The sequence below is a fragment of the Erpetoichthys calabaricus genome, chromosome 10 (genome assembly GCF_900747795.2).
Source record: "Erpetoichthys calabaricus chromosome 10, fErpCal1.3, whole genome shotgun sequence".
In the NCBI taxonomy this organism is placed as follows: domain Eukaryota; kingdom Metazoa; phylum Chordata; class Cladistia; order Polypteriformes; family Polypteridae; genus Erpetoichthys; species Erpetoichthys calabaricus.
Genome location: NC_041403.2, coordinates 34,819,507 through 34,834,372, shown reverse-complemented (window position 1 = coordinate 34,834,372; position 14,866 = coordinate 34,819,507). Strand labels below are relative to the sequence as shown.

Genomic DNA, 14,866 nt, shown 5'->3' with positions numbered 1-14,866 from the left:
AGGCACGGAGTCTTGTCATTAATTAAACCCATCCTTTAATTCTATGGCTTGTTGCTGCTCTCATTGTGCAATAGCAGACATTTTCAAAATAGCTGATTTTTTCTTTACTGTTAAAATGTTTTGGGGACCTGAGGAGATCAACTTTCCTGAGACCTTCATCCTTCTTTATTTTCAGATATTGTATGATGGACACAATTTGCTGGTCCTGTTTTGGCTCATTTTTTATCTCATTATTGTTTGGCTGCTAATTAAGGAAAAAGAAACAATTAAGGGGTCGGAGTCGTCAAGAACAAGTCAATTAAATTTAATTCAAAAGAAGTTGATCAGTAGCAAAAACGGGCCACTAATTAAGGAAAGGGTTAGAATGAAAACCTGGGGCCCTCCAGGACCGGAGTTCGAGATCCCTGCAATAGATTAAGCTCAGGAAGTACAGAACTCCAGAGTTAAAAGAGAGCCCTCCACTTGGCCCAGGGAGTCAGAGCCGGAGGGAGGTGGACAAGACTTGCTTGGAGGAGAGTAGAGGTGGAAAAGGAAAGGAAAGAAATGAAACAAAATGGAATTATTACCAGGTGATAAAAACCTGGGAAATGTATTTTGTTTGATTAAAAACATCTTTCTTTGAACCTGTGACTGAGTGATGTGGTTGTGTCTGGGAGTCTGGGGTGAAGGTGCACCCCCCCCACACATCAGAAGAAAAACTCAATTATGATATCTGGCGACAGCTTCAAACCAAACTTCTACACTTTAGTTACTCACCATGCCATAAAAAGCATCTTTTTAACAATGCAAATTAAAATCGAACATGGCAGATAAGAACAATTAATAAAAATTCAAGCAAAGTCGAGTAGGGCAATGAAAAAAAGGGTATGATAGCTTGGTATGTTACTTTGTGGTGCACCCCTTCCCTTGGTGCCCTAAGCATATGCTTACTTTGCTTAATGGACTGTTGAAAGTGTAAATTACAGATGGTTCCTATTCGAGCTTTAAAGTGCAGATTACATTCAAGTCACATTTGCATCGGATTTAGTAAAATTGGTCTAAATGTGATCACAAAAGTTCTGATTCCAAGTGTGTGTGTTTTTTATGATGTTCAGACATCTCAATAAATTGGATTTGTGCCACTCATCAGAGAAAACATTGGAATTGAGCTGTAGTGGGAATAAAGCCAAAAATAGGAACTAGAAAATACCAAAAAAAAAGTAATTAAATAAATAAAAAGGATGTCTTCTCTTTCCAGTAGGATTGTTAATCCTGAATTACCACCACCTCTACACAATTATTTTTCTTATCATACAGTAATGAAACAAACGCCATCATGATATAAAAAAATCTTTTTATTTGATCTTTCCTCCAATATTTTGAGTGTGAACTCCTTTGAGGAATGCTGACAAGGTGATAATACAGATCAAGTCCCTTTAAACTTGAGATTGATTGCACTGCTGGCCCTTAGGATGAGTTTTTCTCTTATAAAATACCTACAAGATGTTTATGCCACCGGTTGTTGCTCCTGTGCCGAGAGGATGAAGTATCTGCCTGAGATTTAGTGAAGTCTCCTTTCTTTCTTCTTCTTCTTCTTCTTCTTCTTCTTCTTCTTCTTCTTCTTCTTCTTCTTCTTCTTCTTCTTCTCCCACCCTGCATACTCACCACAGCCCACAGATTTTTTCCCAGGTCCTGGTCAAGGGCCCACTCAGTACTGCAATTCCTGAAGTCTTGCGGAAGGTCCAGGATTCACAAAGTCCCATAAGATGTAGGCAGAACAGCCGACGGTGTGTGTGGCTCCATCTCAGCTATGGCGTAGGAAAGTCTCGGTTTGTTGGATCAGTCAGAGTGAGGCAGCATGGAAAATAAAATCTACTTAACAGTCTTTGGTATAGAATATACAATGCACAAGACAACTCCAAGATGTAAGAATTAAGCTTTTTCACTTTTTGAATTGAGCATAGAAAAGAGACGCAACAGTAAGTCACATCATTTACAACAGATTTAAATATGCTAAATTTTTCAATTTACAGTTGTGAGATTCAATCACGTAATTCACTGAACTGCGCTGTTTTTCTTTTAAGATCATTGTTATGTCCCTGAACTGTGTTTTGCCACTGTGTTTTTTTTCTTTATAAACATGCTACAGTAAACAAAAAAATATTTGGCTTAGATAGCACCCCCTGTCTTGAACAGAAGGACGGAACAGAAACAATAAATTAGCATTACAATTGTATGGATAGGAAATGATGACATACAATAAAAAGTAAAGTTAATAATGAAATAACCCAAAAACAGTCTTAAAAAAAGAAATAACAACAACAAAGGAAAATGTACAATGTATACACAAGATCATGCGTCCACAATTTCACCGTTAAGTTTTAAGTGAGATTACTCCTTTGATTTTAGTGTCTCACGACAATTAAGTACTGGTAAAAAAAAATTACCAATCAAAGAAAACAAAAAAAAAAAATTAAGAAAATCATTGCTTTGCAATTGGCATCATCACAGTTCTCTCCCACAGGACCTAACACATGTAAACACCTTTTTGCATCTTTTAAATTTTACAACATTAATAGTTTATATCTTTTATTTTTATTTCATAAACATGTATTTAAATTCACATCTGCATGGTTAGCTAGCATGGTCATGAAATAAGGCAAGACTCACATAACTGTGACATCACAAATTTATAATACTGATATTTCTGCTTTTTTTTTAAAATTTTAAATAATTCCATGTTTTGTTCTGCAGCAGGCTTTGGTCTAGTGTAGGCTGGGGCAGTATTCGTCTTTGCGGTCATGCCTGGTCCATGCTTTCATTTTCCATGTTTTAATAATTAGAATAAGTTGAAGGTGGAAGATGAAGACTCTTTATTCCTTTCTTCAGATTCTACATAGCTACCATTGTACACTTTACATTAAGTTTGATTTTAACAGTGGCTGTTAAAATAGAGGAACACCCATGACAAGGAGACAAGGATGAGGATGAAGGCCAAGAGGATTTCACATTTCTCAAATTGTTAACCAGCAGCTACCTGTTGTCCCATAAAGGTGTTGTGGCCAAATGTGAAATCAATTTGGTGAAACAAGAGGAAACTGTAGCTCACAGTCTGACGTCAAGAATGATTAAGTACAACTGTGCTTAGTGAACCCCCAATGACCTAGAGGAGCGAACACTGCCCGCTTCAAACAAAACAAGTGTATTTTTGGCTGCAAACACAAGTCTGAGAAGGGCTTCATAGCAGATACCTAACAAGTCTCTTCTAACAGTTTTTGAAGGGCATCCCACCTGGTTTTACCCTGGGGCAGTTCACAGGGAGATGGGTGGACGTTATATCAAAGCACCAGTATTTTTGACTTTCTCTGGTTGAATGGTGTTCATAGTTCAAGGAAATCTGGCCTGTATGAATAACCTCAGGAAACACTCAAACCAGTGTCCCTGCAATATAGACGGCATTTCCAAACTGTCACTAAGGCCCCCCTTTGCTTAGATGTAAGTGCGCTGTTCTCTCAGTTTATCCCAGAAACAATTTCACCATTAGAATCTGGCTTTTTTAAAGTTACTATGCCAAAGATGAGCACCTTAGTCTTGCAGCACCCACAACATACGGTTTAGGCGTCATCTCCTAAATATCTGAGGCCCACCATAGTCACCCAGGTTGGATCACTCAGGGATGTTTGTCTGGGTTGGGTACATTGATCACAAGTGATGTTGACTGATGAGTAGGAACTGGGGATTGGGTGGGATGCTTTTTTATTTTGGATGGGAGAAGCTGGTGCCAGACATTCACGCCCGCTTTGCATGAAGCATCTCGATTAAGAGGTTGTTGCAGGGCACGTCTCCATTAAGATGTTTGTAATAGAGATACTCTTCAGCCTGCATACTGATTGCACGGATTTCTGGTAGCCTCAGAAGGAGCTGTCCAAATTTATCAGTCTGCTGGGGGTAATTGCACATGACATAGTCTAGAAGCGCCGCGTTCACTTGTTCTTGAACGCTCTCCACCAGGTGGAAGTTCTCCAGGTTCTTGACGTCTGTAAATGGAAAGAAAGAAGTTTTAAGCTCAACACTTTCAGGTAAAAAAAAAATATTTTAAAACTTCATATGCACAGTACTGATAATTAAATTGAATTCCATCATTTCTGTTTTTTTGTTTCGAATCCATGAAACGTGATCTTGTGGTGAGCATTTTTCAATTTTCAAAGCTTGTTTTTCTACAAATTTGAAATAAGTAAGATGTTCACCATACTTCACGCTGCACTCAACACTTGTATATTTTAGGTATAAAGGTTCTCTACTGATCAACCGAATATTTATTTATTTATTTATTTTTCATTTTACAGGGTATCATCATTAAAGACAGCCATTACTATTACTTGATGTACTAGGGTGTTGTACCATGTTAGCAATTATGAATATAGTGAAAAGTCAAGCAAAATGACATATTTTATTGGCTAACTAAAAAGATTACAATATGCAAGCTTTCAAAGCAACTCAGGCCCCTTCTTCAGGCAAGATGTAAAGTGTAATGTATTACTTGATGAAAATCCAAAGTTGTTTTTCATGGCTATCATTTTGGTGAAAGTCCACTGGTTTATTTGTCTTTTATTATGAAGCCTACTTAATTAATTTCCGAGTTGCAAGGTCAGGAGCCTATCTTGGGTGGATCAAATGCAAAGCAGGAACCACAATGTTCCTTAGTTAGGGCAATCTATTGAAGCATGTCAAATTTTAAGGTCAATCATTGGCTTTAAGCTAAAATGTGTACAGTTTTTCAGTGCTAAAAGGAACTGTAAATGCCACGTACCATACAAAAGGCAGCGTTCATAAGACTGAAGATAGTCTGAAGAGTTAAAAGTCTAAATTAGCGTAAGTCACCTTAATTTGGGTGTTCATTAAAAGTGTAATGATTTATTTCATTAGGTAGAAGAACATAATAAACAAACAAGGATAGCTGCATGCAAAATTTGACATATTAAAATGTGTGCCGCAACTTAAATGTTTCATATCTAAATATTCTCCATTGCTATCTAAATTGGTCATTTTCACCCTCTGATAGAAATCCACGAAGGAGTAGATCAACAGCAAAGGATCAAAAATCAAAAATAACATTGTGTTCATAATCACTGGCCTTGAAATGCTCTAAAATGATACCCTACTGGCTTATGTTTGAAATGTGTCATTAATAACCTCCTGGGAGTAGCACTTTGGGGGGTAGGACCACTGGTAAAGAAACAAATATCAAAAATATCCTATTTATGATCAGCAACCTCAAAAATATCAAAAAAAAAAAAACCCCAACACTTAATGCCTATACAGCTGATCCCCATTTTTTTCAAAGTTTTGACTTTGTACCCCTTTGACTCCTTGTATCAATGAATCCCAGTTTGATGTTGCATGCACACCTTCAAGACATCTATTGGTTTACTCTTTTTCATAAATTACAGCACAAAATACTGTCCAAAATTTACCTAAAAATGAGGGTTTTATGGGTCTAGAGGGCCAAAAGTAGGACGGAACCCCAGAAACCTCAATGCCTTGCGGAACTAACAGTATATCTTAGGTGGGGGTTTTGTGTACAGGTGAGTCAGGAGGCATCGGATGATAAAAACTAAAGTGATTTCAGGGAGCTCATAAGTATTTATTATGAACACAATATAATTTTTTATTTTTGAGATGGAACCCAATATATTTAAAAAATCAGGAGTGGTCTCCCCTAGACTTTCTCATATACTCAGATATTGGGATGGATATTTAAGAAGTAAACTGCAAGACAATGATTATATTTTTATATTATGTACATTAAAGAACCATCAGCAACTAGTGCTGGGAGGTATACCGGTTCAGACATATTTGTTATGATATGGATTTTTCTTATACCGCAACACCGATTTAAATAGCCTAAACAACGTCCGGAACGTGGCGCAGCGGGAAGCTGTTTAAGGGGGGACCTTTTTCACTGCTACACCGCTAAACACACATGCAACGGAGTACATGCATTAGTGGAGGTACTGAGCGGTGAAAATGGACAGAGAACATTCCGAAATTGTAGCAGACAATAAAGTTCAACATGATGACATGTGTCTGTAGTCTGGAGATACTTTTGGTTTTAAAAGGTCGGATGTGGACCAATCAACTATTTACTGCAAATGCTGTCAAGCTAAAGTTGTCGCTGGAGGCAGCAACACAAGCAATTTGCTGCATCATCTTAGCTGCAAACATGCTTTGGAGTATCATGAATGTATGGAACTAAGATTGGCGCCCTCCATGTCCTCAGGTAAAGCTGAAAAAGCTAGAGGACACTCGAGTCAGACGTCACTTGTAGATGCATTTGCTAGAGGTACTGCCTATGGCAAAAAAAGCAAGCGGTGGATCAAGATAACCAACGCCATTACAGTCCATATAGCTAACGTGTCAGTGGACAGAGATTGTTAACATTAACAGAAAGTGTAGTTGGTTTACAAAAAATATTTACTATTTATTCCTTTTCTAAGACATGTTCAGTGCAATACAACGTTTGACAAGCACCTCTGGATATTTTACTAAGTTTAAATGCCTCTTTTGATGGTTGAAAATATGTTGTGAAAATTATAGTTTAAGTTGTTTGCAAAATTTGTTCAATAAAAAGGTTCTATATTTTGACTGTAACTGTCATGCAATGTGATTCCTTCTCTTCATTAGTGCCACCCCTTTGAAAACTATCACTTTATGGGGCCATGAAAACCTGTATTAATACTTGTGTGCAAATTAAAATGTTTTTTTGTACAATTCTCATGACAGTGGAAAAGGTTATTCTTAGCCAGTCTACTGCAGTAATTGCAGTGGAAAATGTGGCTAACATCCACTCTCGCATGGGAAAAAAATACCGCCAAATACTGTGAAACCGGTATAATTTTGAAAAATATCATGATATAGAATTTTGGTCATACTGCCCAGCACTATCAGCAACAAATTAAAATAATAATAAACTGAACAATTGTTATAAAAGTAAAGTTGAATAAATTTAACTTTGCCGCTGCATGAATAAACAGTAAAGTACCACTTCCGGTTAACGGAAATAGCCCAAAAGTTGACAGAAATCTATGTTTTGTACTTAATACTTGTATGAAAAATTTGGTTGACCTAAGTGAAAACGTACTCAAGTTATTGTATTTACATACACGCACACACACACACACAGAAAAGATTCCAAAAATGGTATTTTGAGACTCAGGGAAGTCTAAAATGTCGAGATTCATTAAAATCTCGAAATGGAATTTTTGGAGGATTCCAGTACTTTCCCTATACTGTACTTTGTATACGAGAAAGTAAAGTGTTCACCTTTATTTGTAGAAAGTGTCAACAATAAGTTTCAGAAAGAAACACAAAAGAAGTCAAAAGTCACTAAAACAGTCTTAATAGTCATAAGTGGAGGTACAAATAAGTGATATCTTTCACTGGCATTAAACCTTAAGTCCATAGCAGAGAAGGCCACACTGGAACCTAATCAAGGGCTCAAAAGCATGGCTAAATTTGATCCAGCACACATTTCTCATTACAGTAGTGACTCTAGTATTAAAGGACACCTAGCTGATACATCAAGCTGCTTTCACACGTTATGGGAAATGTTATGGGAAATGCTGGAAGTACAAGCGTCCCAGTGGGAAATACCACATAAATGTTCTTCCATGTGGTAGCTCCAGTGAAACCCTTTGGAAATAACTTTGTTACCCAAATTAGCCAAGTTGTGACATAATGTTGACATCTTGCCTCATTTCCTCATATTAAATAAATAACTGAACTTGAACTGAACTTGAACTTTATTGCTAGGCAACAGAGTTGCTCGGAATTTCTCTTGCCGTTAAATCCATAGACATAACAAGGTAAATAGAATTAAATAACACGACATACAAGACACGACACCATCACGACTTTACATACAGTAGTAGTGAAAAATATATTACACAAAACACAAATATATAAAACAGTATAGTTTATAGTTATAATGCCGTGTTTTCTGTTTGTGTGGTATTTGGATTGGTACAATACACTCTAAATTTACTTGGTTTCTTTTTATTTAAAAAAATGTAAAGTTCTTTTTTAACCTTTTTTGTGTAGCAAAAAGTAGCAAAAAGAGTCTGCCAAGCAAATACATGTAAATGTAAATGGCAGTGACATTTCAATTTCTCCCAAAAGAGGCAATTCATGAGATCAGAACGAACTGGGGAGGTGTAATATTACAAGCGGTAACTCCAAATTCCAACTAACTTGAACACAACATAAGGAGAAGTGTAATCTGATGAACTCCATGAAGCACTTCTTCACACAAAGGGCCGTAGGAATCTAGAGCAAGCTACAGTGCATACGGAAAGTATTCACAGCGCATCACTTTTTCCACATTTTGTTATGTTACAGCCTTATTCCAAAATGGATTAAATTCATTTTTTTCCTCAGAATTATACACACAACACCCCATAATGACAATGTCAAAAAAGTTTACTTGAGATTTTTGCAAATTTATTAAAAATAGAAAAATTGAGAAAGCACATGTACATAGGTATTCACAGCCTGTTTCCCCTGATCATCTTTGAGATGTTTCTGCAGCTTAATTGAAGTCCACCTGTGGTAAATTCAGTTGACTGGACATGATTTGGAAAGGCACACACCTGTCTATATAAGGTCCCACAGTTGACAGTTCATGCCAGAGCACAAACCAAGCATGAAGTCAAAGGAATTGTCTGTAGACCTCCGAGACAGGATTGTCTCGAGGCACAAATCTGGGGAAGGTTACAGAAAAATTTCTGCTGCTTTGAAGGTCCCAATGAGCACAGTGGCCTCCATCATCCGTAAGTGGAAGAAGTTCGAAACCACCAGGACTCTTCCTAGAGCTGGCCGGCCATCTAAACTGAGCGATCGGGGGAGAAGGGCCTTAGTCAGGGAGGTGACCAAGAACTCGATGGTCACTCTGTCAGAGCTCCAGAGGTCCTCTGTGGAGAGAGGAGAACCTTCCAGAAGGACAACCATCTCTGCAGCAATCCACCAATCAGGCCTGTATGGTAGAGTGGCCAGACGGAAGCCACTCCTTAGTAAAAGGCACATGGCAGCCTGCCTGGAGTTTGCCAAAAGGCACCTGAAGGACTCTCAGACCATGAGAAATAAAATTCTCTGGTCTGATGAGACAAAGATTGAACTCTTTGGTGTGAATGCCAGGCATCACGTTTGGAAGAAACCAGGCACCGCTTATCACCAGGCCAATACCATCCCTACAGTGAAGCATGGTGGTGGCAGCATCATGCTGTGGGGATGGTTTTCAGCGGCAGGGACTGGGAGACTAGTCAGGATAAAGGGAAAGATGACTGCAGCAATATACAGAGACATCCTGGATGAAAACCTGCTCCAGAGAGCTCTTGACCTCAGACTGGGGTGACGGTTCATCTTTCAGCAGGACAACGACCCTAAGCACACAGCCAAGATATCAAAGCAGTGGCTTCAGGACAACTCTGTGAATGTCCTTGAGTGGCCCAGCCAGAGCCCAGGACTTGAATCCGATTGAACATCTCTGGAGAGATCTTAAAATGGCTGTGCACCGACGCTTCCCATTCAACCTGATGGAGCTTGAGAGGTGCTGCAAAGTGGAATGGGCGAAACTGGCCAAGGATAGGTGTGCCAAGCTTGTGGCATCATATTCAAAAAGACTTGAGGCTGTAATTGCTGCCAAAGGTGCATTGACAAAGTATTGAGCAAAGGCTGTGAATACTTACGTACATGTGATTTCTCAGTTTTTTTATTTTTAATAAATTTGCAAAAACCTCAAGTAAACGTTTTTCACGTTGTCATTATGGGGTGTTGTGTGTAGAATTCTGAGGAAAAAAAATGAATTTAATCCATTTTGGAATAAGGCTGTAAAATAACAAAATGTGGAAAAAGTGATGCGCTGTGAATACTTTCCGGATGCACTGTATGTAAAGCAGAAGCCTATACAAATATTCAGATGAAATATTAGGGCAATTTTACCAATTAGCTAACAAAAAGAGTTTGATAAACTGAATGGTCTCTTCTTCCCTGTAAAATATATTTTGTACCTATATTATAAAATTGTAAGAGCCTTCGAAAAGCTTTTTAACCCTGCTGATTTTCCAACATTGTATTGTACATCATGGACGGCCTTGGGTGTCCCCTTTGGAGTGTCGTGTGCACACCTACATTATGGCAGTGAGGAGCATGGTGTGGTGGGGTGGATGGGGAACCTCTGGGAGTTTCATCCCTCTGATATTCTTACATTGTATTGAAAGCCAGGGGGCATGGGTCTCAAATCAAGCCTTGACCAATACTGTAATTAAGAAAAAGCCAGACTTTGGCAGGTGTTTAGCATTGCCTGGCAGATGGCGAACATAAGGCAAAAAAGGAGGACACATGCTCTTTTTGCCAGATGTCTGGCAACTCTACTCATGTTACATGCTCCGTCGATCCTCCCAGTTCACTTTTGTCACCGATGCATCTTTAGGATCGTCACAATGATTAGCAAAGTGGGTGTCTTCTTACCAGTCCAAGCAAAGCAAACATCTGAAGGTTTAACAAATTGTTTACATGTAACAGAAAATCAGTGTGCAGCATTTTAGCTGCTATGATCAATTTAATATTTTTATGGCAATTGCATATATTTCCACCATTTTGCAGTTTGTTCTTTTAATGGCCAGCATTATTTTGTGTGTCTCATTCATGGACAAGGCAGTATTGTTGATAAGAATGATGTCCATTACCAGTCACGTGGATATAATAGCATGTGACATTTCACAGGAGTGGCTTGTGAGGTCTTCACATTGCGACTATTTAGAAATCCTTTCCCACACCACAAAGCCTAATTATAATTAAAGAAATAAATTAAATAACTGAAAAACAAAGTCCAAAAGGCAAAAAGAAAGAGATGTGAAAAATAAAGATACAGACAAACTTCAAGATACTTAATTAAAATTAAAAAAAAAAAATCAAAAGTCCAGAATTCAAATAAAGAATAAATTAACTAAAAAAATCACTAAACTGACATAAAAATTGAAACAAAGCCAACATCAAATCTTTAATTACAAGCCAAACTTTAAAAAACCTGTAAAGTCAAAACAAAATCATAAGTAGATTAGATAAAATCAAACATATTAACGCAAAGGGAAGCAGAAAGGCACAACACAAGGTGATTGCCACTGCAACTAGGAGGTGACAACAGGTGCTTCAAACAACCTGCAGGAACTGCCATAAAGTCAAATGACAGCACATCTAATGAAGGTGTCGTCCCACACGCTAAATGAACATAGTTAACAAAATAAACTAGGAAGCAGAAGCAATAATATAAATTAAATATGATGTATAAAATAAAGAAAATAAAAAGATGGCAAAAAACAAAACATTAAGATGACAACCAGGACGTGCTATAATATCTTTGGAATATTGTGATAAAGAGCACAATTTTAATAAAGAAACTTTATTCAGGGTGATTAGTTTATAGTTAGCGTTCAGAACTTCTGACTGTATATTTAGTCCTCTGTCTGACCACTGACTCATCTTTAGGAAAGCTTGTTATCTCCTAGTCTTTGACATCAACAAAACGCAGATAAATTATTCACGGGGTCTGTTTTCCAACTTAGGCCATAACATTAGGAAAAAAATCTCTGTGTTCACTGATAAAAATGGAAAACAAATAAAAAATAAAAATAACTATTACAGTACTTCTTAAACAGTGACATTCTCTAAGAGCGACTTATTGTTTCTTTATCAGTATGCTGCTGCTGGAGTATGTGAATTTCCCCCTTGGGATTAATAAAGTATCTATCTATCTTTCACGCGCGTAAGCCAAGTGGAAGAAAAACTGTCCAGTAGCAGATCAGATTGTGCAATTGTCACGTCTGCTACGCATCACAGAATGCTGCAACTACTTCAGCAAGTTCAGTTATTTAATTTTTTATTTTTATCATTAATCACACACATTTTTTTCCCTTGAATTGCATGTTTTATTTTTGAATTCATTTCTGATTTGCTCTTAGATTAAAGGGGGTAAAGACTTTCGGCCATCCAGCAGTTAGAAAGGTTAAAGATAGCTAAAACTGTTAAATGTCTAATATATGGCAATGTAATGAATCCCTGGTGCCAGCCTACATTTAATCTGGCGTAGACAGCGGTGCATGGGATGTTTTATTAATTCCTCTGACCCCAGGTTGGAAGCTCTATGCAGTTAATTCTAATAGAGGCTGACAGAATTCCTGTTTCTGTTTGACACTTCCAAATGATTCAGAAAGACTCTGACCTGCATGGCCGGCACTAATGAACCAGCTGGTACACTCCAGTGGCTCCCATAATCTGCTCCAGTATCAGCTCACCGAGAAAAGAAAATACATCAGTGGCTAATGAGCTTCGGAAAATTGAAAAAAAGAGTCCTTCATAGAGGCTTTGATTGCATGGGGAGCCTTCTGACCTGACAATGACACCACAAGGAGCAGCGTATTACAGCATCCTATTGTTTTACTGTGATTTGGATAAATCCTAACTCACTGGTAAGTGGCTGTTACCTAAACATGAGTTGCATGTTGGAGGGCGTGTGTGTGTATATCTAGGCATGGTGTTCGACTACAGAAATGGAGAAATGTAAACGTAACAGAATATTCCTACCCACCAATGTCACAGTCTAATGGGCTATGGATAACGGGCTGACTATGCTACAATCCACAATGGATCAACATCATCCTACAAAAAGTCACAGGCGACAGACTCCATTATGAACTTTACCTTATGACTCTCTAACATGCAAAATGTAAAAACTGATTTAATTTTACTTGGGGAAGTAACCTAAAAGTTCTAAAAAAAATGCAAATCAGTGATGTGTTGTATATTCATCGAGAATTGAGCATGGTCTGATGTAGGAGTCGTATAAACGGTCTGCACTCTGGCCGTAACAAAAACTCATGTGAATTGCTTTCCATAAAATGAACAATGACTGATTGATCTTTACACAGTTATTTCAGATTCCTAAATTCAAATTGTGATTTGCACACACTGCATGAGGTGTTCTGTCTGGATTTCTCAGGGTAACAAAGTTTCACCCAGCATCACACATACGGGCGAGTTGTGACTATTAACTGGACTGATGTAGATGTTGGTATAATATGCTGTTTTCTTTCATTTTTGTTGCCTTCCCTATGAGGTCTGAGTACATGTTGTATGTGAAATATGGGGATTTTGATCACAAGGAGTATGATTTTCACATTCATATCTTACATTATGCGTATTGCACTGCAATATTGTTTATAGTAGAGCATTGACCATTGCTGTGGTGGTCTTTCCCAGAATCACCTGGGAATATGTAAAGCGTGATGTCATTCTGAACATCAGCATAAAGACTAGCATTTGCTCTTTTGGAGTATCCGATATTAGGATTCTAGTGTTAGTGTGCATTGCATCAGTTTGATTTGTCTTTTCCTAGTTACAAACTAATAGTGGTTAAAAAATGTTGATTTTTTTTTTCTTGCCATTGTAAACTTGACTACTGGTCAGCTGTCTCTTCTAGTTTCAATTCTTGCCTGTTTTTTGACCCCATCTCATCTTCTGATCCTTTTTCATTAAAATCTTTATAACACATCTGGAGTGAGTACAGATGTGCGTGTGAGTGTGTTCTGCGATGGAATGGCGCTCTGCTTAGAGTCTGTTTTTGTCTTCTGCACAATGTAACTAGCATTGACTCTGTCTTCAAGCAAACCAATACTGGAAAAAGGTACTGTATGTGTGGCAAGACCTTAAATTTGGTGTGTTACAGTTCCCCATCTATCCATTTAAAGCAAGAGCAATATTGTAAGGAAAATGTGAAATCTTTCTGCATCATAATCAAAAGTTTTGGTTGAGTCTTACTTAAATAGATGAGTGGCTATTCTCAGTCTTCTTTTGTGGTTTTATCTGGGATTGTTCTCATCTTATAGAGGCCCCATTACATTAACTACTCAAATATACTTATATATATATACAGTATATATATATATATATATATATATATATATATATATATATATATATATATATATATATATATATATATATATACACAAATAATGCATACAGTATATTGCTATTTGCTAGAAAGGGACACGTTAATAGGGACAGATTTGAATGCCTTCAGGCAGTCCTACTTGCCTTGAACAAGGATTTTCATCCAAAGCACACCTTACATAAGGACCCCTGGATGCTTTCTCAGCATCTTACATGACCCAAGAGGCAAGCAGTTATAAAAAAGCTTAGCCAAAGTAAACAAAAATATTTTGTATGTTACTTACATGTTGCTTGTGGTTATGTCTAAAAAAATGTTAATCTTGTGTTTTTATGCAGAATGGAAGTAGAATTCCTGATACAATAGGTGTTAATGGAGACCAACAACAAACAATATCAAAATATCCATAAATATGGGCTCACCTTACTTGTGCCACATAATCCAAATGTGAGGTATCCAGGAGTATCCTCACTAACTCCCAATATTGTTAAATAAACCATACATCCCTTCATTGGGTAGACGTCCTACCCAGTAAAAGCTCATTCGTACCACTTTACGTGATATCAATAGTATTGAGTGGAAAATATGCCTCGTATTTATACCTATCTAAGATGCTTTAACAAACAGATGATAATTCACTGGAGCAGTTTTGAAGAAAAGTCTGAAAGTACTCAATTCATGGCTTAATGACCAACAAGTCATTATCCTGAGCAGGGTCGTGGGGAAGCTGGAACCTATTCCAGTAAGAATCGGGTGCAAGGCAGGAACATCCATCCATCCATCCATTATCCAACCCGCTATATCCTAACTACAGGGTCACGGGGGTCTGCTGGAGCCAATCCCAGCCAACACAGGGTGCAAGGCAAGGCAGGAACAACCCTGGAT

The 14,866-nt window shown here is 37.7% G+C and overlaps 1 protein-coding gene across 4 annotated transcripts in view; it reads right to left on the bottom strand.

Annotated features, from left to right (window-relative positions):
* Window positions 1-1,316: 1,316 nt before the first annotated feature.
* Window positions 1,317-14,866, bottom strand: part of nr5a2 (nuclear receptor subfamily 5, group A, member 2) — a 204,680-nt gene continuing 191,130 nt past the window's right edge. For all 4 annotated transcript variants that reach the window (XM_028811054.2, XM_028811055.2, XM_028811051.2 and 1 more), the window contains one exon: window positions 1,317-4,016. In XM_028811054.2, coding sequence (XP_028666887.1) covers window positions 3,769-4,016 — 248 coding nt within the window. In that variant the 3' untranslated portion in view covers window positions 1,317-3,768. The remainder of the gene's footprint in view (window positions 4,017-14,866) is intronic.